The sequence below is a fragment of the Lissotriton vulgaris genome, chromosome 5, assembly GCF_964263255.1.
Source record: "Lissotriton vulgaris chromosome 5, aLisVul1.2, whole genome shotgun sequence".
NCBI classification, from domain to species: Eukaryota; Metazoa; Chordata; class Amphibia; order Caudata; family Salamandridae; genus Lissotriton; species Lissotriton vulgaris.
This window is the reverse complement of record NC_141693.1, coordinates 111762309-111781499: the sequence shown is the minus strand read 5'-3', so window position 1 is coordinate 111781499 and position 19191 is coordinate 111762309. Positions and strand designations below refer to the sequence as shown.

The following is a 19191-nucleotide window of genomic DNA, read 5'->3' as shown; positions in this document are numbered from 1 at the left end:
CTCGACGTGATCTAGGAAACCATTTAATTTCCTTTATAAATTCACGTAAACAGGACAATGATACATGAAATTGAAACACTTTAACCCCTTAAGTGCTGCCGTCGGCCAACGGTCGTCGCGAGCACTACCTTGCCAGTTCTGCGCACGACCGTTGGCCGACGGGCCAGCATTCCTTCTTCGAACGTTCAGCACTGGGCGCTGAACGTTCGACGGTCCTATGAGGTTACTTTTGCACACTGCCCTTACACAAAATGCTCTTTAGCTCAACAGTTCATTGAATTAAGTGCGTGCGGTGCCTCCCACAGCATCATGAGCTCTCGAGGTGACGAAACCAACCAAGAGGACAAAGAAACTGATGACACTGACAACTGGAAAATTACTACTTGATCCAAACATGTATCGATATGAAGCAGTGTGTGGCAAACAATCTCTGTCACGCCCGTTGCTGATCTCACCAAATGCTTTTAGAAGAAGAAAAAAAAAAAAATTCTGTTGAGTTTACAAAAAAGTATTCAAAAATACAATCTGCTATTGCCTGCAATAAATCTGGCAGTAAAAAGGCAAATAAAAAAGGTAGAATATTAAAATGCTGAATTATCCTCCTTCTCGTTGTTGTCCCACCCCTTAAGAGAATAGAACAAGCTCTGGCAAAGCCGATAAGCCTCACTTGCGAGAAAGTGATTGGCTTTATCAATGTTGTTAGTCATCTCGTACAGCAAGCAGCGCGGTACTATGATGTCATCGGAGTGACTGGCCAATGAGCTAAGTCATAGTGGCTGTTTTCCTCTTGCATGACTATCTCCGCTTGGAATCAGATGGTGAGAAAACAAGGCAGGCCAGCTGGCACTCTCAGTTGAAGGGTAGAATATTCCACCAGCATGAGGTGGGGGTGCCCACTAGTACAGAGATAAAAGCAGGTGTTGGTATCTTTTTCCATTCAAGCCCTTTGTGTCCTTGGGCAAATTCGTACAACATAGCTGCACGGGGGATAAAACAGCCCTAATCATTTTTCTCGCCACCCTGCGCTTGATGATGCCAAGCAAATCCCTTCAAAGTGTGTGTTGCACTTGAATGCATTAGTTAAAAAACACGAACTCATTTGACCAATCAGATACAAGCCCTAAGGCATGAATAATTTATCAAATACAAAGCAAGAATTCCCAGGTACATGTACAACACAAATAACCTGGAGACGACGGTCCTTTGAAAAAAGTTGCAAGACACAATGGGCCTCATTACAACAGCCGTGGTGAGGCAGCGATGGACTAAACCGGTGTACTGTTTATTACAAACAGACATGAGATGTACTACTACCTAGCAGCCCTGAATCAGGGAGCCCCTCTCCTGCCTCGCTTCTGATAATTAATGCACTACTACGCTGTCAACTGAGGCCCCCCCTGCTTGAAACAAGCATTGGCAATGTGCTGCACTCACAAAAACATGCAACTCCCTCTGAATTCACAAGAGCACTCCTCTCAGCCAGTATTTATACAAAGTGCTTGCTCTGCAATCACCCAGGCACACCACTCACCCTGCACTGACAGAACTCTTATGCTGCACTCCTACATCTCACACCCACCACAGGCCTTTATACAGCACACTATAAAATCACCCTGCACTCACCCACCTGGACACTCACCCCGCACTAGCTTTGCTAACCCTGCACGCCAGAGACCGCTCACCCTGAACTCAGACACTGCTCACAGACTTTTCTCCCAGCACTGACATGCCTAACACCCTGCACAATTCACCTTTAGCCCTGAACACATACTCCACAATACACTTCTCACTCTGAACTCACACACCACTCCTGCTGACAGTTTACCTTGCTATCAGAAGTCTTTCACATATGCCCACGTCTCTCACCGGTGCACACCCCTCTCACACTGCATACTCAGCACTCATCCTGCACACACAAACTCACCTTGCACTCCTAAACTAGTCACACATCACTCTCCTGCACAGAAAACCACTTACTTTACACACAGACTGCTAATCATGCACCTAAATTCAGTTTATCCTACACACACAGCTTAGCTTTTACAATCTTACATCACTAACTCTACATACACAGCTCACCCCGCTAACTCATCCACCTCAAACCCTGCACACTCATCCTCCTGTCACTCTGTAAACACCCTCCACTCGCCACGTAGACAGCTCCAATCAATGCCAACCTAGACACTGCTTATCCTGCATTCACCCACCTCTCACCTTGGACAAACCCACACACCTCTCATGCTGATTGATAACCCTGCACTCACCTCACTCCCCTTGCATATTCACCACTCATCCGTACACCCACACCACCCACCCTGCATACACATTGCTCACCTTGCACTGCAACACTCAATCTGCACACTCATGCGCCGCTTGATTGCACTTGCACAAGGCTTAGCCAGCAGACATAGGCCGCTCACTCTGAACTGACGCACCGGGTGACCAGAAGCCACAGATTTTGGCGAGAGAGAGAGAGAAGTCGTTGCTGTGGGTATTTGTAGTTCGCGCATCACAAACCTCACAGGCTACCCATGCACCTAGTAAGCCCGTCGCAGACACACCAAGGTGTGCGGCCCAGTGCTAACTGGGAGAGCAGCAGCCATGTGCATTATACAGCAATGGGCGACTTGTACACGCAGCAGTGCCAAAGAAGGCGTGGTGCCAGTACACAGAGTGACGCAGGCGTGCGTCTGGCTCAGATCGACGCACGGTTACTGTTATTTGATGTTACAAGATCTCTATCATCACCTAACGAGCCCAAATGCTTAATCTGAGTAATGTTTGCAGGTGGTTGGCACAGGCGTGCTTTTTTAGGGACGGGAACTTATTTGTCATTGTCTGACTTGGCAAGCACAGAAAAGGCAGGCTGAGATCGAGCGCACGAAAGTGAAAGCGTGGCGGGAGCGCGCGAAAGTGAAAGCTGAGATTGCCAGAGAAGAGACACCGTATACGTGCAGATCTGCTGTACGGGCGCGTGCACATCTTCAGAAGCTAAATCAACAACAATAGATCTCACAAGCGAGCAGCGCATGCACTGCGTCGCTAGGCGAGACCTAAAAAGGGGATACTGAGCGAGACGTGTGCTATCTTGGTATTCACTATACTCGGTGTGGTCTTCCCACTCGGCATCCTCCGTTCTCCCCAAGGGCAGTCACCGGCATTAGTGTTTTAATCAAACATGGATATTTACCCTGGGGCGATTGTAGGGCCATCTTCTCTCCTGCAGATTCGCAGTCTCAGGTTAGAGAATGCTTGACAATTCTCATGACTTTCCCTTTCTCATTTACTGGACAATCTTTTGATTTTTATTCTTTGCATTTTTTGGTGCCAGGGTTTTTTATTATTTCTACTGTGGGTAATAGAATACGGGGCTGTGAGCTCATTCACCTCTTGATCGAGCAAGATGGAATCTAAATAAGAATAGTTTCTAACCTCTAGAGTGATGCAGTTGATTCTTAAAGATCCGTATCCCTTGTGTCTTCTACTTTGTACTGTGGTCATGACTTTGAATGATGGGAGTGAGAAGGGTAAAGAGATATGGTCAGGCCAGTTTGCAAGGAATGTGGTCTTAAAAGATGCATTGAATGGAGATGAATTCATGTAATATGTATAATGAGAAGCAGTATACCTATGCCTGCCTGTTGATATAAAAATATGCATATTAGCAGCACAAATAAGAGAGTACTTTAAAGTTCTGATTGATATTAATGGAACGTTTGGAGACTTAGTAGTTTGATGCAAGCATAGAGCAAGAGGTCTTCTTAGTCACTGTGGCCAAAGACGGAGATGTGCTTGCAGATAAATACTGCCGCTGGGGTATGCTCTCACCACTCATATTGACCATTTGCCAGTTTTAATTGGTTGATGGTGAGTTATACCTTTGTTCTGTAACTCAAAACACTGCAAGAATTGCCCATGACTACCAGTCAAAAAAACCTCAAGAACAACAATTCAAACTATGCGAATGATGTTGGCAGCTCACCATACCATGCAGTGTGTATAACGTGACACGAGGGCAGGCTGCATTACATACCACAAACAGACATCTTTAGCCAACGTTGTTTTATTCCTTTTGTGGCAAAAGAAATACTTTGATTAACATAATGACAGCCATAGCTACAGCTACTAGACTGCATAGTAAAGAAAATATCCACCAGCCCTTGGCGGACCCTGTTTGCGTTACAAGGCAAAAGTGTTTCCAGTTTGGTTGCAAAGGGCAGAGTCATATAAGAAATTAATTTAGGGAATTCAATGCTGTCCCTCATGGGTTGCAGAGAGCAGATATAAAGAAAATAAAAATACTTTATTTCGCATTTTTAGAGTGCAGAGAGTTTAATTCCAGAAGGTAAAATGTCAGTGCAAGTCTTGGTTGGTCCTTTTGATTTCTTCAAGTCAAAGACTGTCAGCATACAACAAACCAATGGTGCAGGGAGCACTGTGTATGCACTGCCAGCCATCTTTAAGTGCACCAGCTCCCTGTGCTGGTTGGAGAGACACCGCTGCCAGGCGTTGGTGCCCGTGAGTTATTGGCCACAAGGTTGTGTGGTGTCTGATGCAATGGTTCCCATGATAGTAGAGAGAATGGACAGGTCGGAGGTGATGTTAGCAGCGCTGACCTCACTGCATACATGAGGGGACAATTCATTGAAGACTTGCTCCTTCCTTTCCATAATCTTAACAAGTTTATGAAGGCTCTGACTTGTGCCCACCATATGATGCTCACTGGGGGCAACTATTTTCTGGGTCATGTTTGAAAGTCTTCTCATCAATACACCCTGCTTTTTGACAGTCTGGCCCTGCACATTCATGGCTGCTTGCAAACCCCCCAGAACCTTGGTGTGGCGAATGGCATGCTGATTAGCCTTGCCTAGGTGCATGTTGATGTGCCTCACCTGTGCATACGTACGGCGCACAACTCGGGCTACCCCTCGAACTGCGGAAAGAGTGTGCTCCTGTGCTGCTGCCGCGGATTCCTGTGCAGCGGCCACACGTTCCTGGGCTTGTGCTGCTCGCTCTGTTGCAGCAGCCTGGCGCTCTTGTGCAGCTGCGGCACGTTCTAGTGCATCAGCTTGGCGTTGCACGACTGCAAGCCACTGCACCTGATGAGAATGCAAATGCTGGTGCTGGATACCGATGCGTTGGGAAGGGTCAACTGTTGCCATATAATCTAACTCCTCATCTTCCTCTTCTTGCATGTTTATGGGGGATACAGCCATAGTGGGGTGGACCCAGGCTGTTGTTGTGGCTGGCGGGTGGTGTGCTTGAGTGAAATCCAATGACATTATTGATGGAAGCCCAGCTACTGAGCTATCTTCATCTGGGTATGAGGTATTGCAATGTGGCGGCATGCTTGCCTGTGAACGTGTTCTGCGAGGACTGACAGAGTTTCCTGATGTCACCTGGACTGGGGTAGGAGGTACCCTTGCAGATGGCTGAACACTGCTGGTTTGCTTTCTCTCCAGAGTGATGCCTGATGCTAATTTGTGTTGATCTTCATCCAGTGAGCTGGTAGATCCCAAATCCCACTCTTCAGATTTCACTTCTATTTTAACTGGTATATCTGCAAGAAGAAAAACATGACTGGGGTCAGTGTATAGTCTGTTATGCGTGACAGGCCCCATCACATCAACATGCACCATGTATTAGTGCACTTGTAGCTTTGTGTTATTTGTGCTAGACTTACATATTCTTTGTTGTTAAGTAGCGGGCTGCAGTGGTATAGGTCTATGAAATTGAGGAGGACAACAGTGAAGAACTGTAAATGGGACATCATGACAAAGTCATCAATACATCTAATATGTTTATAATTCATCCACGTTTTCAACAAAAGGTATGGGCGTTAGAGAGGCAGTCACACCTGTTGTTTGATGCAAGTTCCAGACAGTGTGCTCCCTTCAACGTTTTGGCGTCTTGTGAGGCATGCTAGCGACTATGCTTTGTGTGTGTATTCTGAGCTAGCCATGCCGGTACCAAGCCTGGAGCATTAGTTTTTTTTTTTACCATAACAGACTTAAGATTTATAATAAAGTGATGTTGAACATACACAAGAAGACAATTGTGACAAAAAGGAGGTTGGCCAAAACCCTTTCCAAAATAAAGAGTCAGAGTGGCATATGGGGTACTGAATACAGTTCTGTTTGCGTTTTACACTGCTGCCTGTGATGCAGACTAATGTTTTCACAGGAACTAAGACTATAGATGCATTATACATTTCCAATTCATCTGTGGACTGGAGAGGCCAACTACATAGGAAGACCACTTGAGAACAGCATTGCCTTTCATTGTGTTTGTACATTAAGCACGTAGCCTAGCGTGCTTTTACTTATGTTGTCCCTCTGTGCAACCCACCAACAGAGTGACCCACTAGGTATAGATGGGTTCAGAGCAACACAAAACCTCTGATAGAATACTGTGAGTGGGATGTCAATCGACAGTTCATGAAACCGTGCATAAAGAAAGATGTACTCTTCATGAGCGTTATGCCTCCATCGATAGTCAGTATGTAACGGGAGGCTGCATAAGACCAGCTCAGTTATTACAAGATGTCTCAAAGGTAAAGGACATTGTGGGACTTCAACTTGGAGGAGATGAGCCTCCATTGTACTCTCTTTCCAAAAGCTGAGATAATCCTTCCACACCCCCTTGAGAGTTCTCTTCTGTGGCTTCCTCTCCATGTCACTATATTCAATCAATCAATCAATCAGGAGTTTGTATAGCGCGGATACTCACCCGTGAGGGTCTCACGGCATCCTACTTTATGTGACTGACTCCTGGTCCAACCTCAAAGGGTCTTGAATACTCAATACGCTTAGGGCATTAAATGCTGTTTGTAGTCTATCAGCTAGTCAGAGACCCACTTAACTGGTAAAGTACCTCACATCCGCAAGGATGGGGTACATATCTATTTCCGACTTCAGAGACGCATTATGAGTTATAGAGAAAAGCCTTTCTCTACGTTGCCTTTGCAGTGGTTAGGTATACGGGATCTCGATGGGGACATTGCATCGAAGCCCCACATTTCTGCTTTCACCTCCCTCATTGCTGTGTTGCACTCTGTACTCTCCTCTGTGTATGTTCTTTCTCTGCATCTTTTCTTACGGATCTTACTCTGGCTTCATACTCCCTCTCTGCAAATGCAATTCTGCAATGAGATAGAGAGCGAGTGACTTAAGAAAAGAGGCGGTCAAGATGGGTGAGAGTGATGAGGTAGACCTGACTCGCCTCTTATGGTCTAATGCACATCCCAGGGCTCTGACTTTTTCTGAGAGTAGGATCATAGTCTTTGATGCTTGGGTGTTGGTGTGGAGGTATGTGCTTTTGCACTACCTACCTGTGTATGGCTCCTGGCTGTGTCGTTTGTCTGGTCTGTCACAGCTTTGTGTGGGTGTCGGAAGCATTACAGCGTAGACTTTAGCCTGAAGTGTTGTGAGACACGCGTCCTCGCTTACGCCACTTGGAAGCCCCTGTGCCTGGTTGGCTGCTACCGTTTTCCTGATCTTCCTATTGAAGTCATACCAGCGCTTCTTGAGGTCTGGCACACTGCGCTGTACAATGTCCACCGCATTGACCTTTTCACTGATGTCCTTCCAGATTTTAGTCTTCTGGCCCAAAGATGTGCTCGCACTCAGAGCCCCATATAGCCTCTCGTGGTTGTTAAGGACTGATTCGATCAGCACCTCCAGGGCTAAATCAGGGAATTTCCATTTCCTCAGCCTGCCCCACATAGATGCAGTTTTCACACAATTTTTGTGTCCTGTATAACGCAGCATTGTCAGCTGGCACAGCAGTAGGCAGAGGCCTGGCAAGAGAGGAAGGGGTACAAGTATTGGTTTCTGTACGTCTGGAAATGAGACGGGATCTCTGTATAGCAAAGCAGCCTTGGAAAAAGTTTGTTTAGTATGCTGGCAAGGTTCTATGCAACAACTTCTTCAGGCACATGGATGGTTAGGCAATAAAGGCATTGCAGGTGTCCGGGCAGCAGGGAAGTAATCACTCCGCCGGTCAGTTCAGCTCCTACACAATTCTTGCCACCAGTACAGTCGAAACCTTGGTGAAAAGTGTGCAGGGGTCGAGCCAGTTGCTTGCAGATTTGAGGTTGGCACCTTTTGGAAAAATAGGAGACAGTTTTTAATGGTCTCTTCTTCATTGTGCCTAGAAGTAGCATGAAATGATGGCATAAAGATAAATCAAACAATTTTTGCATTCAAACCTCTGGCTCAAGATAGGACACATACAGAGTTTTAGAACCTAAAGTGATCAGCTGTTATCACTGCACACGGCACCTGCACACTGCACTAGAGTGGTGTAACTTTGACCAGAATCTTAAGAATCATTCAACTTCCAACTTCATGTATCATTCCAATTGAATACCTAGTGCTAACCAAAGAAGCAATAAACATTGCTCTATTACTATCTGACCACTGATGCCCATGAGTAACTATCAGTCCCCAAAACAAGCAAGCCAAGGTGGTCATCGGCACCCAGCGGCAGCTCCACATAAAACCTAAACTAGACCCCCACACTTGCACAAAGTTACAACTCCAGCAACAATCTCAACCACCATTGCCCACATTCCTAAAGGGTGGGGGTGGGAAAGTTGCCCCACCACCTCATAACGTAAAATTGTTCAAACATCTTCAAACAGGATGTAATGTGGGTCAAGGGGCAAGAACTTTGGTCTTAAATACATGGAAAGAAACAATCCAAATCAGGAATGATTGCAACTTCACCACTTGCTTTTCCTCAATATCCTGGTGGATGTTGACGCCGTGTATCACACCACGTTACACCAACACCCGGGTCCATCTGTCGAAACAAAAGATGGTGGTGGCCAACACAGGTGGAACCTGGCTGCTACCAACACAAAACATGCCTGATGGTACTGGGTGAATGTGAGAAGTCAGATTTCAGTGAAGAGTCAAGGGTATTGAGTGCACGGACCAGTGTCTTCAAAGCCACCATCAACAGAGAGAAGGGACACCAGTGGGGTCCCGCTAAGAGGAATGTTTATGGTTGATTACTGCAGTTTTCCTGCTATGGGGAATGACTTGACATGGAATGACCAGGAAAGATGCGAGAGATCACCAGCTATAATCACAAGACGGGGTGATTCGAATGACCACCTGTTAAGAGAGAGTGGGTGGGATTGGGGGTTGAGACACAGGAGGGGCTGCAAAAAGTGGGTGTGGCATCTGCCTTCTCCACATAAAGTAACAACAGCATCGCTGGTGGTCCCCGACTGAATGCTTACTGTATGAAAGAGTGACTGTGCTCAGATCCCTAATCAGGCTACCAACTTCAATTCAATCACTTTTTAGGAAATGCACTGTAGTTGACAACTGTCAACTATGAATTTTTCTCTGTAAAGGTAATAGTATGAAATGTTATGAAGTAGATTATTTTTTTCCCATTCATCACTCAGCTTTATTGATCTTTACTACAGATGAGTGTTTGCTATACAAGCAGACTTCTAAATAAGCATGGGCGGAAAATCCGTTCCGCTCGCGGATTTTGCGAATTTTCGGTAAATTCGCGATCCGCGAACGCTCGCGAATTTACCGAAAATCCGCAAATTCGCACGCAGCGGATTTTTTTTCTTGGTGATACAATTTTGCGGCGTGCGAACATGTAGGTGCGGCGGGCAGCAACAATCTCGCACTCGCGAAATTACAAAATTTGCAATTCTGCACAAGAAATCCACTAGCAAGCAGCTTAGACCTTCTGAAAATGATGATTTTTATCAGAATAACTCCTCAGGTTGACATTTGCCTGCACTTTTTTGGATTTGAGGCCTTTTGACTTTCTTTGGATCACTTTTGGATTAGAAATCAACTTTCACAAGTACGTTTTTTTGGGGCATTACAGTTGCTGTTCTGCAGAAAAACGAGTTTTGCTAAACTGAAAGCACTCAGCAGGTGCAAAAGTTCAAATTCATCATTAGTAACCATTTCCCTGTAGTGCTTCCTGACTGGGGCCCCTCCAGAGTTCAGTTGCTAGTTGCAACAATTGTATGACCCTGCTCTGACCCTCACAGCCGGATCATAGAATAGCTACAAGTAGGCCAAGAAGGTCCTGGAGAAAAAAAAATTGCACTGCAACAGAAAGCAAATTACAGATAAGGAAGCAGGTGCCAGACTGGAATTTTAAAACAGTGACACATTAATAAATCAACCCCAAATTAATTCATGTCAGTTGAAGCAGGGCAGGTGTGCTTGCTTTTTCCCCCCATAATCTACAGTGATGATGATGAACCAGAGGCTGGCATTGATGTACCAGAGGGAGGCATGGGTGAAACAGAGGGTGGCAGTGTTGAAACAGAGGGTGCTGTGAACCTGTGATGATGAACCAGACGTAGAATCAACATAGTCGCGACCGTTGCGTGCCGACAAGTAAGTTCGCAATTGCGAACTGGTACAAAATCCTCGCGAACTGGCAGAAATCCTTGCGAACACTATAAAAACAAAAAAATCCGCAAATTCGCGTGAATTCGCGGATTTTGCGGATTGCGAGTTCGCAAATACGCAAATTGGCGAACGCCAGATTCGCAAAATTCGCCCATGCTTACTTCTAAATATCACGTGAGTGCATGAGTCGCAATCTCAAAAACAAAACCAACTACATCCTCCTGGAGTTACATGAACAAATTGCTACAGCACTAATACACACTTGAGCTTCAAAGACTAATAATTAAAGGAATATGCAGAGCTCCAGATGACTTAGGAAGACCGAGGAATGTAATATGACGTCCTTCTTCTGGCATTTGCAAGGGTTTTTCAAGGATTGAATCTGCAGTAATCACAAGTAAACAGTTTGTCGCTAATAATAATAGTTCACGGATGGCCGGGAAACCCTTTGTTGGGTAGCTGTGCGCCATATAAATTTAACAAAAAAAAAAAAAATGGTAGTCTCGCAAACCCAAGCGCATTAAGTGTCGCGCTGTCCTGCCGAATTGTATCATGGCAGAGAGACGTACTTCTTACACATGGCGAGACTACCATTCATGAACTATTATTATTAGCGACAAACTGTTTACTTGTGATTGTTGGAGTGGTTTACATTGCATGTATATTGAAGCCTTGTTGCTAGGACTCTGCAATAGCTTCCTTGACCAACCCGGGCAATTTTCGCTTGACGACCACTTTGTTGCCCTCAAGGTTGAAACTCGTTGGCTGTGTTGTATATAAATTACGAATAAAGGATCTATTACATTAAGCCTAACCTGTTCCTGTCATTGTCACTCGTCTGTGTGTTGTGGACTGTTTCCAAGGATTGTTGTGCATTTGTCTCTTTACATGTGCCTCTCTTATTAGGTCTCGGCCTAGCGTACACTGCGCAGCAGTGTCGCGCAGCCGAAATTTTATGTTTACAAGTATGGGGGCTTGAACCCGCCCCTCTTCTCCATTGGCTGGCTTCCTAAACGGAAGCCAGCCATTGGAGGAGAGGGGCATCACTCCGTTCAAACCCCGTCTTTTTCAGATTCGGGGGCGTGTTTTTTGCAGTTTTTAACTCTGTGACGTCATCCGTCACTCAACAGCAAAAACCATGCCCCCGAATGCGAAAATGGTGGCGCTTTTCTGAAGCCATTTCTGCCCGACAGCCACCGGAAGAAGTCGAGAAGCTGCCGAGTCCTCCGGTGCGGCCTTTGATACGGTATCCCATGATATCCTACTTCTACGCCTGGAAAACATCGGAATCACAGACTCGGCACTAGAATGGTTCCGGTCGTTTCTCTCGAACAGATCCTTCCAGGTATCTGCCCCTCCATTCATTTCCCAACCCCAAGACATTGGACAAGGAGTGCCGCAAGGCTCGGCCCTCAGCCCATCACTTTTTAACTTGTATATGCAACCTCTGGCGGAAGTTGCCAAAAAATGGGACCTTACAATGACATCGTATGCTGATGACACTCAGTTGGTCATCAGCCTCAACGAAGCCCCGTCCCCCGATGCCACTAGATTTAGGGATGGACTGACAGCAGTGGCCAATTGGATGACCGCGAATTGCCTCCAACTTAATGGAGGAAAAACTGAGGTGCTGCTCATGGGTAAAAACGCCAATAACTGGAGTGACCTATGGTGGCCCAGCTCATTGGGTCCGGCCCCCCCCCCTAAAACTTTGGTAAAAAACCTAGGAGTATGGATGGACTCGACACTCAAGTTCCAGGCTCATACTAAGGAAGTTGCCGCAACTTGCACTGGATTATTGAGAAGTCTTAATCCCATCTTAGGCTTCTTTGACTCAAAAACGAGGCAATTGATTGTACAATCGACCATCCTAGCCAGGCTGGATTATGCCAGTGTGCTACTGTTAGGAGCCAATAAAGCTGAAACTAAGAGATTCCAACGGATTCAGAATTCCGCCGCCAGGGCAATAGTGGGCCTACCCAGAAAGTGCTCCGTAAAAGCTACCATCCACAAACCGCATTGGCTGCCTATAGAAGCTCGCATCCAATTTAAGGCCCTCATCTTTGCTTTTAAAATTCTGAATTCTGAAGGACCAGAGCCCCTGCGCCCGTTGCTAACGCCCTATAACCCCCAACGCAACCTTCGCTCTAAAGGGCAAGGTTTAGTCGAGATCCCCTATACCAAGTTCTGTCGCATAGGAGGTCGTTCCTTCAGACTGCTAGGAGCCAAGTTATGGAATTCCCTCCCCCCCCACATCCGTTGCATCGACAACCTCCTAGCTTTCCGCAAAGCTATCAAAACTCATCTTTTCCCCCCCCTGTAGGTCCTCTTCTTCTTCCCAGTTGGTTATGTTGGTTCTAGCGCCGGGACGCCCTGTTGCTTGGGCAGCTGTTGCGCTGTACAAAATGCTTGACATGACATGACATGAGTGCTCGCTTTTCTTGCCTCTCTTCCCTGATTGTGCCCGTGTTATTGCCTCTGTCCACTCTGTTGTGCGTCTGCCCCCTCGTTGTGGTTGCTTTCCGGCCCCCCCTCGCTGTGCTTGCTCCCCTGCCCCATCGTTGCTTGTGCTTGCTCTCCTGCCCCTGCCTCCTTGTTGCTTATGCTTGCTCTCCTGCCCCTGCCCCCTCGTTGGTTGTGCTTGCTCTCCTGCCCCCCTCGTGGTTCTGCTTGCTCTCCTGCCCCCCGTTGGTTGTGCTTGCTCTCCTGCCCCTGCCCCCTCGTTCGTTGTGTGCCCTGCTTGTGATCCGGTTTTTGTGCCTCTGTGCCCCCTTGTTGCTTGTGCTTGCTGCCCCCTCGTTGCTTGTGCTTTCTCTCCTGCCCCCTCGGTGCTTGTTGTGCCTCTATGCCCTGCTTGTGATCCGGTTTTTGTGCCTCTGTGCCCTGCTTGTGATCCGGTTTTTGTGCCTCTGTGCCCTGATCGTGCCTCTGTTCCTTGCTTGTGCCTCTGTTCCCTGCTTGTGCCTCTGTTTCCTGTTCGTGCCTCTGTGCCCTGCTTGTGATCCGTTTTTTGTGCTTCTGTGCCCTGCTTGTTATCATGTTTTTTTGCCTCTATGCCCCCCTGCCCCCTCGTTGCTTGTGCTTGCTGCCCTCTCGTTGCTTGTGCTTGCTCTCCTGCCCCTGCCCCCTCGTTGCTTGTTGTGCCTTGCTTGTGATCCGGTTTTTGTGCCTCTGTGCCCTGCTTGTGATCCGGTTTTTGTGCCTCTGTGCCCAGCTTGTAATCCAGTTTTGTGCCTCTGTGCCCCCCTGCCCCCTCGTTGCTTGTGCTTGCTGCCCCCTCGTTGCTTGTGCTTGCTCTCCTGCCCCCTCGTTGTAACATTGTTGTGCCGCTGTGCCCTGCTTGTGATCCGGTTTTTGTGCCTCTGTGCCCTGCTTGTGATCCGGTTTTTGTGCCTCTGTGCCCTGCTTGTGATCCGGTTTTTGTGCCTCTGCGCCCCCCTGCCCCCTCGTTGCTTGTGCTTGCTCTCCTGCCCCTGCCCCCTCGTTGCTTGTTGTGCCTCTGTGCCCTGCTTGTGATCCGTTTTTTTTGTGCCTCTGTGCCCTGCTTGTGATTCGGTTTTTGTGCCTCTGTGCCCTGCTTGTGATCCAGTTTTTGTGACTCTGTGCCCTGCTTGTGATCCGGTTTGTATGCCTCTGTGCCCCCTCGTTGCTTGTGCTTGCTCTCCTGCCCCTGCCTCCTCGTTGCTTGTTGTGCCTCTGTGCCCTGCTTGTGATCCGGTTTTTGTGCCTCTGTGCCCTGCTTGTGATCCGGTTTTTGTGCCTCTGTGCCCCCCTGCCCGCTCGTTGCTTGTGCTTGCTGCCCCCTTGTTGCATGTGCTTGCTCTCCTGCCCCTGCCCCCTCGTTGCTTGTTGTGCCTCTGTGCCCTGCTTGTGATCCGGTTTTTGTGCCTCTGTGCCCTGCTTGTGATCCGGTTTTTGTGCCTCTGTGCCCTGTTCGTGTCTCTGTGCCCTGCTTGTGATCCGGTTTTTGTTCCTCTGTTCCCTGCTTGTGATCCCTGTTCGTGCCTCTGTTCCCTGTTCGTGCCTGTGTTTCCTGCTTGTGCCTCTGTTCCCTGCTTGTGATCAGGTTTTTGTGCCTCTGTTCCCAGCCTGTGCCTCTGTTCCCTGCTCGTGCCTCTGTTCCCTGCTTGTGCCTCTGTTCCCTGCTTGTGATCCGGTTTTTCGTGCCTCTGTTCCCTAGGGCGTTACTGGGCAGAGAGCTGTGTGTGTGGCTCTGTCTGTGTGTGTGGCTCTGTCTGTGTGTGTGGCTCTGTCTGTGTGTGTGGCTCTGTCTGTGTGTGTGGCTCTGTCTGTGTGTGTGTGGCTCTGTCTGTGTGTGTGGCTCTGTCTGTGTGTGTGGCTCTGTCTGTGTATGTGTGTGTGTGTGTGTGTGTGTGGCTCTGTCTGTGTGTGTGTGTGTGGCTCTGTCTGTGTGTGTGGCTCTGTCTGTGTGTGTGTGGCTCTGTGTGTTTGTGTGTGTGGCTGTGTGTGTGTGTGTGTGTGGCTCTGTCTGTGTGTGTGTGGCTCTGTGTGTGTGGGTGTGTGTGGCTCTGAGTGTGAGGGTGCGTGTGGCTCTGTGTGTGTGGGTGCGTGTGGCTCTGTGTGTGTGGGTGCAAATGCAATAGGTCTCGCATTTGCGAGAGATTAAGCTATTGGCATTGTAAATAACAATGCCATTTATTTATATGTTTTAAAAACAAAAATAATGTCATGAGCAATGTCATTAGCTCTAACTTTAACAAGGACGAGACCATTACATTGTAAATGCTTGTTTTTGTTAATATATCTAGATATGTGTATTCCTTTGTATAAATAGGTATAATAATTATGTTTATAAATATATAGATATTCGTAAGGTGTACTTAACAAATGTAGGTATTACTTATGTTTATATAATTTTCTATGCTTAACATGTATATAGGTCACTGCATAGTTTTCACATAAGTTATTTTATCAGATGCTTATGGTACTCTGTTTATCACAGTATCAAAAATGTTATCAAAACTATTTATCTACAATTGCTTCACTATTGAATTAAAAAAAATGTATATATATATATATATCTCCAAACAAAACACCTTCTAAGAGAGAGTGTAGAGGCCACGCAGGGGAAAATCCTTTTGGAAGCACTTTCTTAAATTGATATTTGGTCGAATTCATTGCAGCTCTTCATTTAGCCTTTGTCAGCGCCCAAGTGTCCTGGAGGTTCTGCAGTCAGATGTCAGTAAGTCCTGCCTCCTTTTTGTTGTTTGAAACTCGCTCCGCCCCTTGTTTGTCAGCTCACCTGTTTGGGCTCACAATGCTTAATGAACTCCAAAGCCCAGATTCCATTGTGATGAATACGGGTAGGTGATACGTGAGGGTAGAATTAATGCCATGTGGTTATGCGAGGGTGCAGGGTATCATGCATGTGAAATAAAACCCATTTTCCTGCTTGACAATTCACACAAAGCGCTTCCTCCGGACCCCTGACCGATTCAGCCCCAGAGTTCAGGATTCTTCATGAAGGGGGCAGCAGTGGCAGTGCACACCGCCCAGCATGAGCTTAATAACCTCACAACCGCCTCAATACTTCCCAAAATCCGAGACGGGCCTGGACCTCCAATTTCTTGGACCACGAAAGAAACTGCCACAGCAGAGCCAGTAAAGTCCAGGCCAACTTGCGAACCTGGGGCCCCTATTTTCGCAACTCTGGCTGACATGGCAAAATATCCAAACAAAACACCTTTTAAGAGAGGGTGTAGAGGCAGAATGCATTTCGGCTCAGCGCCCAAGTGTCCAGGAGGTTCTGCAGTCAGATGTCAGTAAGTATATTATATATATATATATATATATATATATATATATATATATATATATATATATATATATATATATATATATATATATAAATACATGAATGTACTTATGTATCTTTATACTTATTAGTTTACTCCTGGTATTAAAAAACAAAAATGTTCAGCCTCTCCATACGTTAACTTATGTTTCACTCCATATATCCTCTACCTCCTCTCTTAGACTAATCCCAAACCTCTCTGTACCCAAAAGAACCCTTTCTAGACTCTTCCCTCCTCTATCCCTCCTTGAATCATTTAAACTTATATTCCTCATCAGATCTCCCAAACAAGCATTTCTAAACCCTTCCCTCGCGTATCCCTCCTAGACTCATCCGATACCTCATTTTTCTCCCTAAACCCCTTCCAGAGACTCCCCACCTCCATCTCTCCTTAACTCATTCCAAACCTCCTCCTACTAGTACGATCCCCAAATAAACACTTTCTGGACCCTTCCCTCTTCTACCCCTCGACTATCCTTTTCAATCCAACTAACAGACTCACATGTCCACCACGCAAATTAATTAATTTTCCCTAGACTACTTCACCACTAATCCTTTTTGGGTTCCAGAGTAGTGTGCTACAAGCTGTATAGTGCTTCAATGCCTCGTCAGGGGTAGTAAGCTCTATATAATTGCAATTACCATAATTGGGGCTAGTACCTATAGGCTGTGGGTTACACTTTTACCGTCATGTACTATATTCACAGATATATTACTTTCTTTGCTGCTTGTATTACAAATAAAATGTAATGCTTAAAGGAGTTTTGTTTTTTTATACCGCACACCAAAAGTAGTATATTTATAAGTGCTAGGGGGACACAGAGTGTTTATAAATTAAATTACATTGAAGTACTAAACAGCAGCTGGCTTTATTATGCTCAACAATACTCATGTTATTCACATCAAAGGAAGATACGCTGAGGTGGCCTTTCTGGGATTTAAAAATGTGCGACTATCAGCAGAACAAATCTCAGCAGCAGACGTGTGACCTCTATGAACGTGTTTACCAGAAAGAGTGTCTCGCTCCATTTGCCATAATGGAATGCACATTGCCAAATGAATGAGTACAGTGTGTATCTGAGCACTAAAATCGAGAACAGGGTAAAAATTATAACTCAAGTTTGCAGGAGTTCTATAGATGTGCCAGTACTGATATATACCAGTACATGATGAAAGGGAGATTGAGGTGCAATGTAACAGAATTGCGAACGTCTCCGATTTGTGATCACTCTGGCGCTCTGAAAAATCAGTACTGAGTTCCTTTTACTAAGTGTGTCCTATTGTTTCAAGTCTGAAGCAACACAAAGGGTGCTTGGAAGCTAGTATTGGCTTTAATTGATGGAATCCCTTGAAGCTTTCTGACAACACAGATTTATTCTTTTTGAGAGGCATTGTAAAGGAGTTACCAGCTGAGCTGTGAAGTTTGTGTTGTTAAAGAAAAGTTATAAAAAAAATTCTCCCTGATGACACATTTAGGGGCCGATCAGGATCGCGGACGGACTTGCGTCCGTCCGCGACCCCAGAGCAGGAGGGAACCTCCGCATGGCATGCGGAGTTCCCTCCTGTGCAATTAGGATGTGACCGCCACCCTGGCGGTCACATCCTCTATTTTTAACATTGCGGCGGGTGCAGCTTCAAGCTGCACCCGCGGCAATGTTAAAAATGCACGCATTGCTTTTGCATGCAGAAAGAGGCAGGCACCGTGCGGTGCCTGCCGCTTTCTGCATGCAAATGCAGGGGGGTACCATAGGTACCCCCCATGTGCACCCCCCACCCCCCCTTCACCTAGGGGGCCCGCAACGGGCCCCCGCAGTGAAGTTCCGTATGCTTTTCCACGGCGGGAAACGCGCCGCGGAAAAGCATAATTCACTGCCCATCCTAATATGGTGGACGGTGTCTGAGAGACACCGTCACCATATTAGAGCTTTTCCGCCGCGGTTGTAAGCCAACCGCGGCGGAAAAGCTGCGGACGGAAACCAGGACCCACCAGCCATCCTAATGTGGCGGTGGGTCCTTGGTCAGTCCGCTGCGGTTTTTCCGCATCCTCGGGGCCGGCGGTGGCTTCCGCCGGCCCCGAGGATGCGGAAAAACCGCTATCCTGATCGGCCCCTTATTGTTTTTGAGAAATGTTATAAGGTAGCTACCACCTATGCTGGGACGTGTGCGCTTTTAAAAGACCCTACTTGGATGTTCACAGTGCTTTCAGTCACATACTGGGATGCTGCAGCACTAAACATACTAAAATCACTATTCTCCACTGCACCAACCAGGCTTCAATTATGTGGCTCTCTGGTTCAATACATTAACTAATAGAGATTTCATAATGTTCAATTTCCTACTGATTAACATAGCTTGCATTTAATTTTCGTTTAAGCTGTGTGTTATTATACATGTAGTTAACTGTAGGTAAAGGACCAAAAAAGGTACAGAATATTAGTTTTTCCCCCCACATCTTTTGCCACGCCCCAAAGCATACTTGAACTTCGTAAGGGCAGAAAACAATTACACAGAAAAAAAAAACGTAAAAGACCATCATACAAAGACAAAATATATACATATAGACATAAAATGCACAAATTGTTTAAAAATCACTTACACAAACCAGTATATAATTAGCACATAAAAACATATAAAAAATTCCACGAACATTAATCAAAACATGGAGTTGCGCCTATTACATAAACTGGCACATTGGGTTATAAATATAACGTAATGGTTTCTAAAAACACATAAAACACTTTTTAATCCCAATCCCCCTTTTTAAAATCCATACAAATTCCACTGTGAAACTACCATATAAGCACTATATGAAACCAATCTTAGCCTACACACCAACAGATAATGGGCTTATGAAGACCAATAAGTAAATACATATATGTCACCACACCATTAACACCCATAACAAACTGCTCATGGTTGAGCTTCAAAAAATGATATTACCATTGCTCACACCCCTCTCTCCACAATAATTTA

The 19191-nt window shown here is 46.2% G+C and overlaps 1 protein-coding gene across 1 annotated transcript in view; it reads right to left on the bottom strand.

Moving 5' to 3' along the window:
• Positions 1-4047: 4047 nt before the first annotated feature.
• The window catches only part of LOC147710324 (uncharacterized), a 32417-nt gene continuing 17273 nt past the window's right edge, over positions 4048-19191 (bottom strand). The window contains exons 2-3 of the mRNA XM_086921014.1: positions 7331-8102; positions 4048-5560 (exon numbers count right to left, since the gene is read on the bottom strand). Of these exons, the coding sequence (XP_086777140.1) occupies positions 4524-5560; positions 7331-7769 (1476 nt within the window). The 5' untranslated portion in view covers positions 7770-8102 and the 3' untranslated portion in view covers positions 4048-4523. The remainder of the gene's footprint in view (positions 5561-7330; positions 8103-19191) is intronic.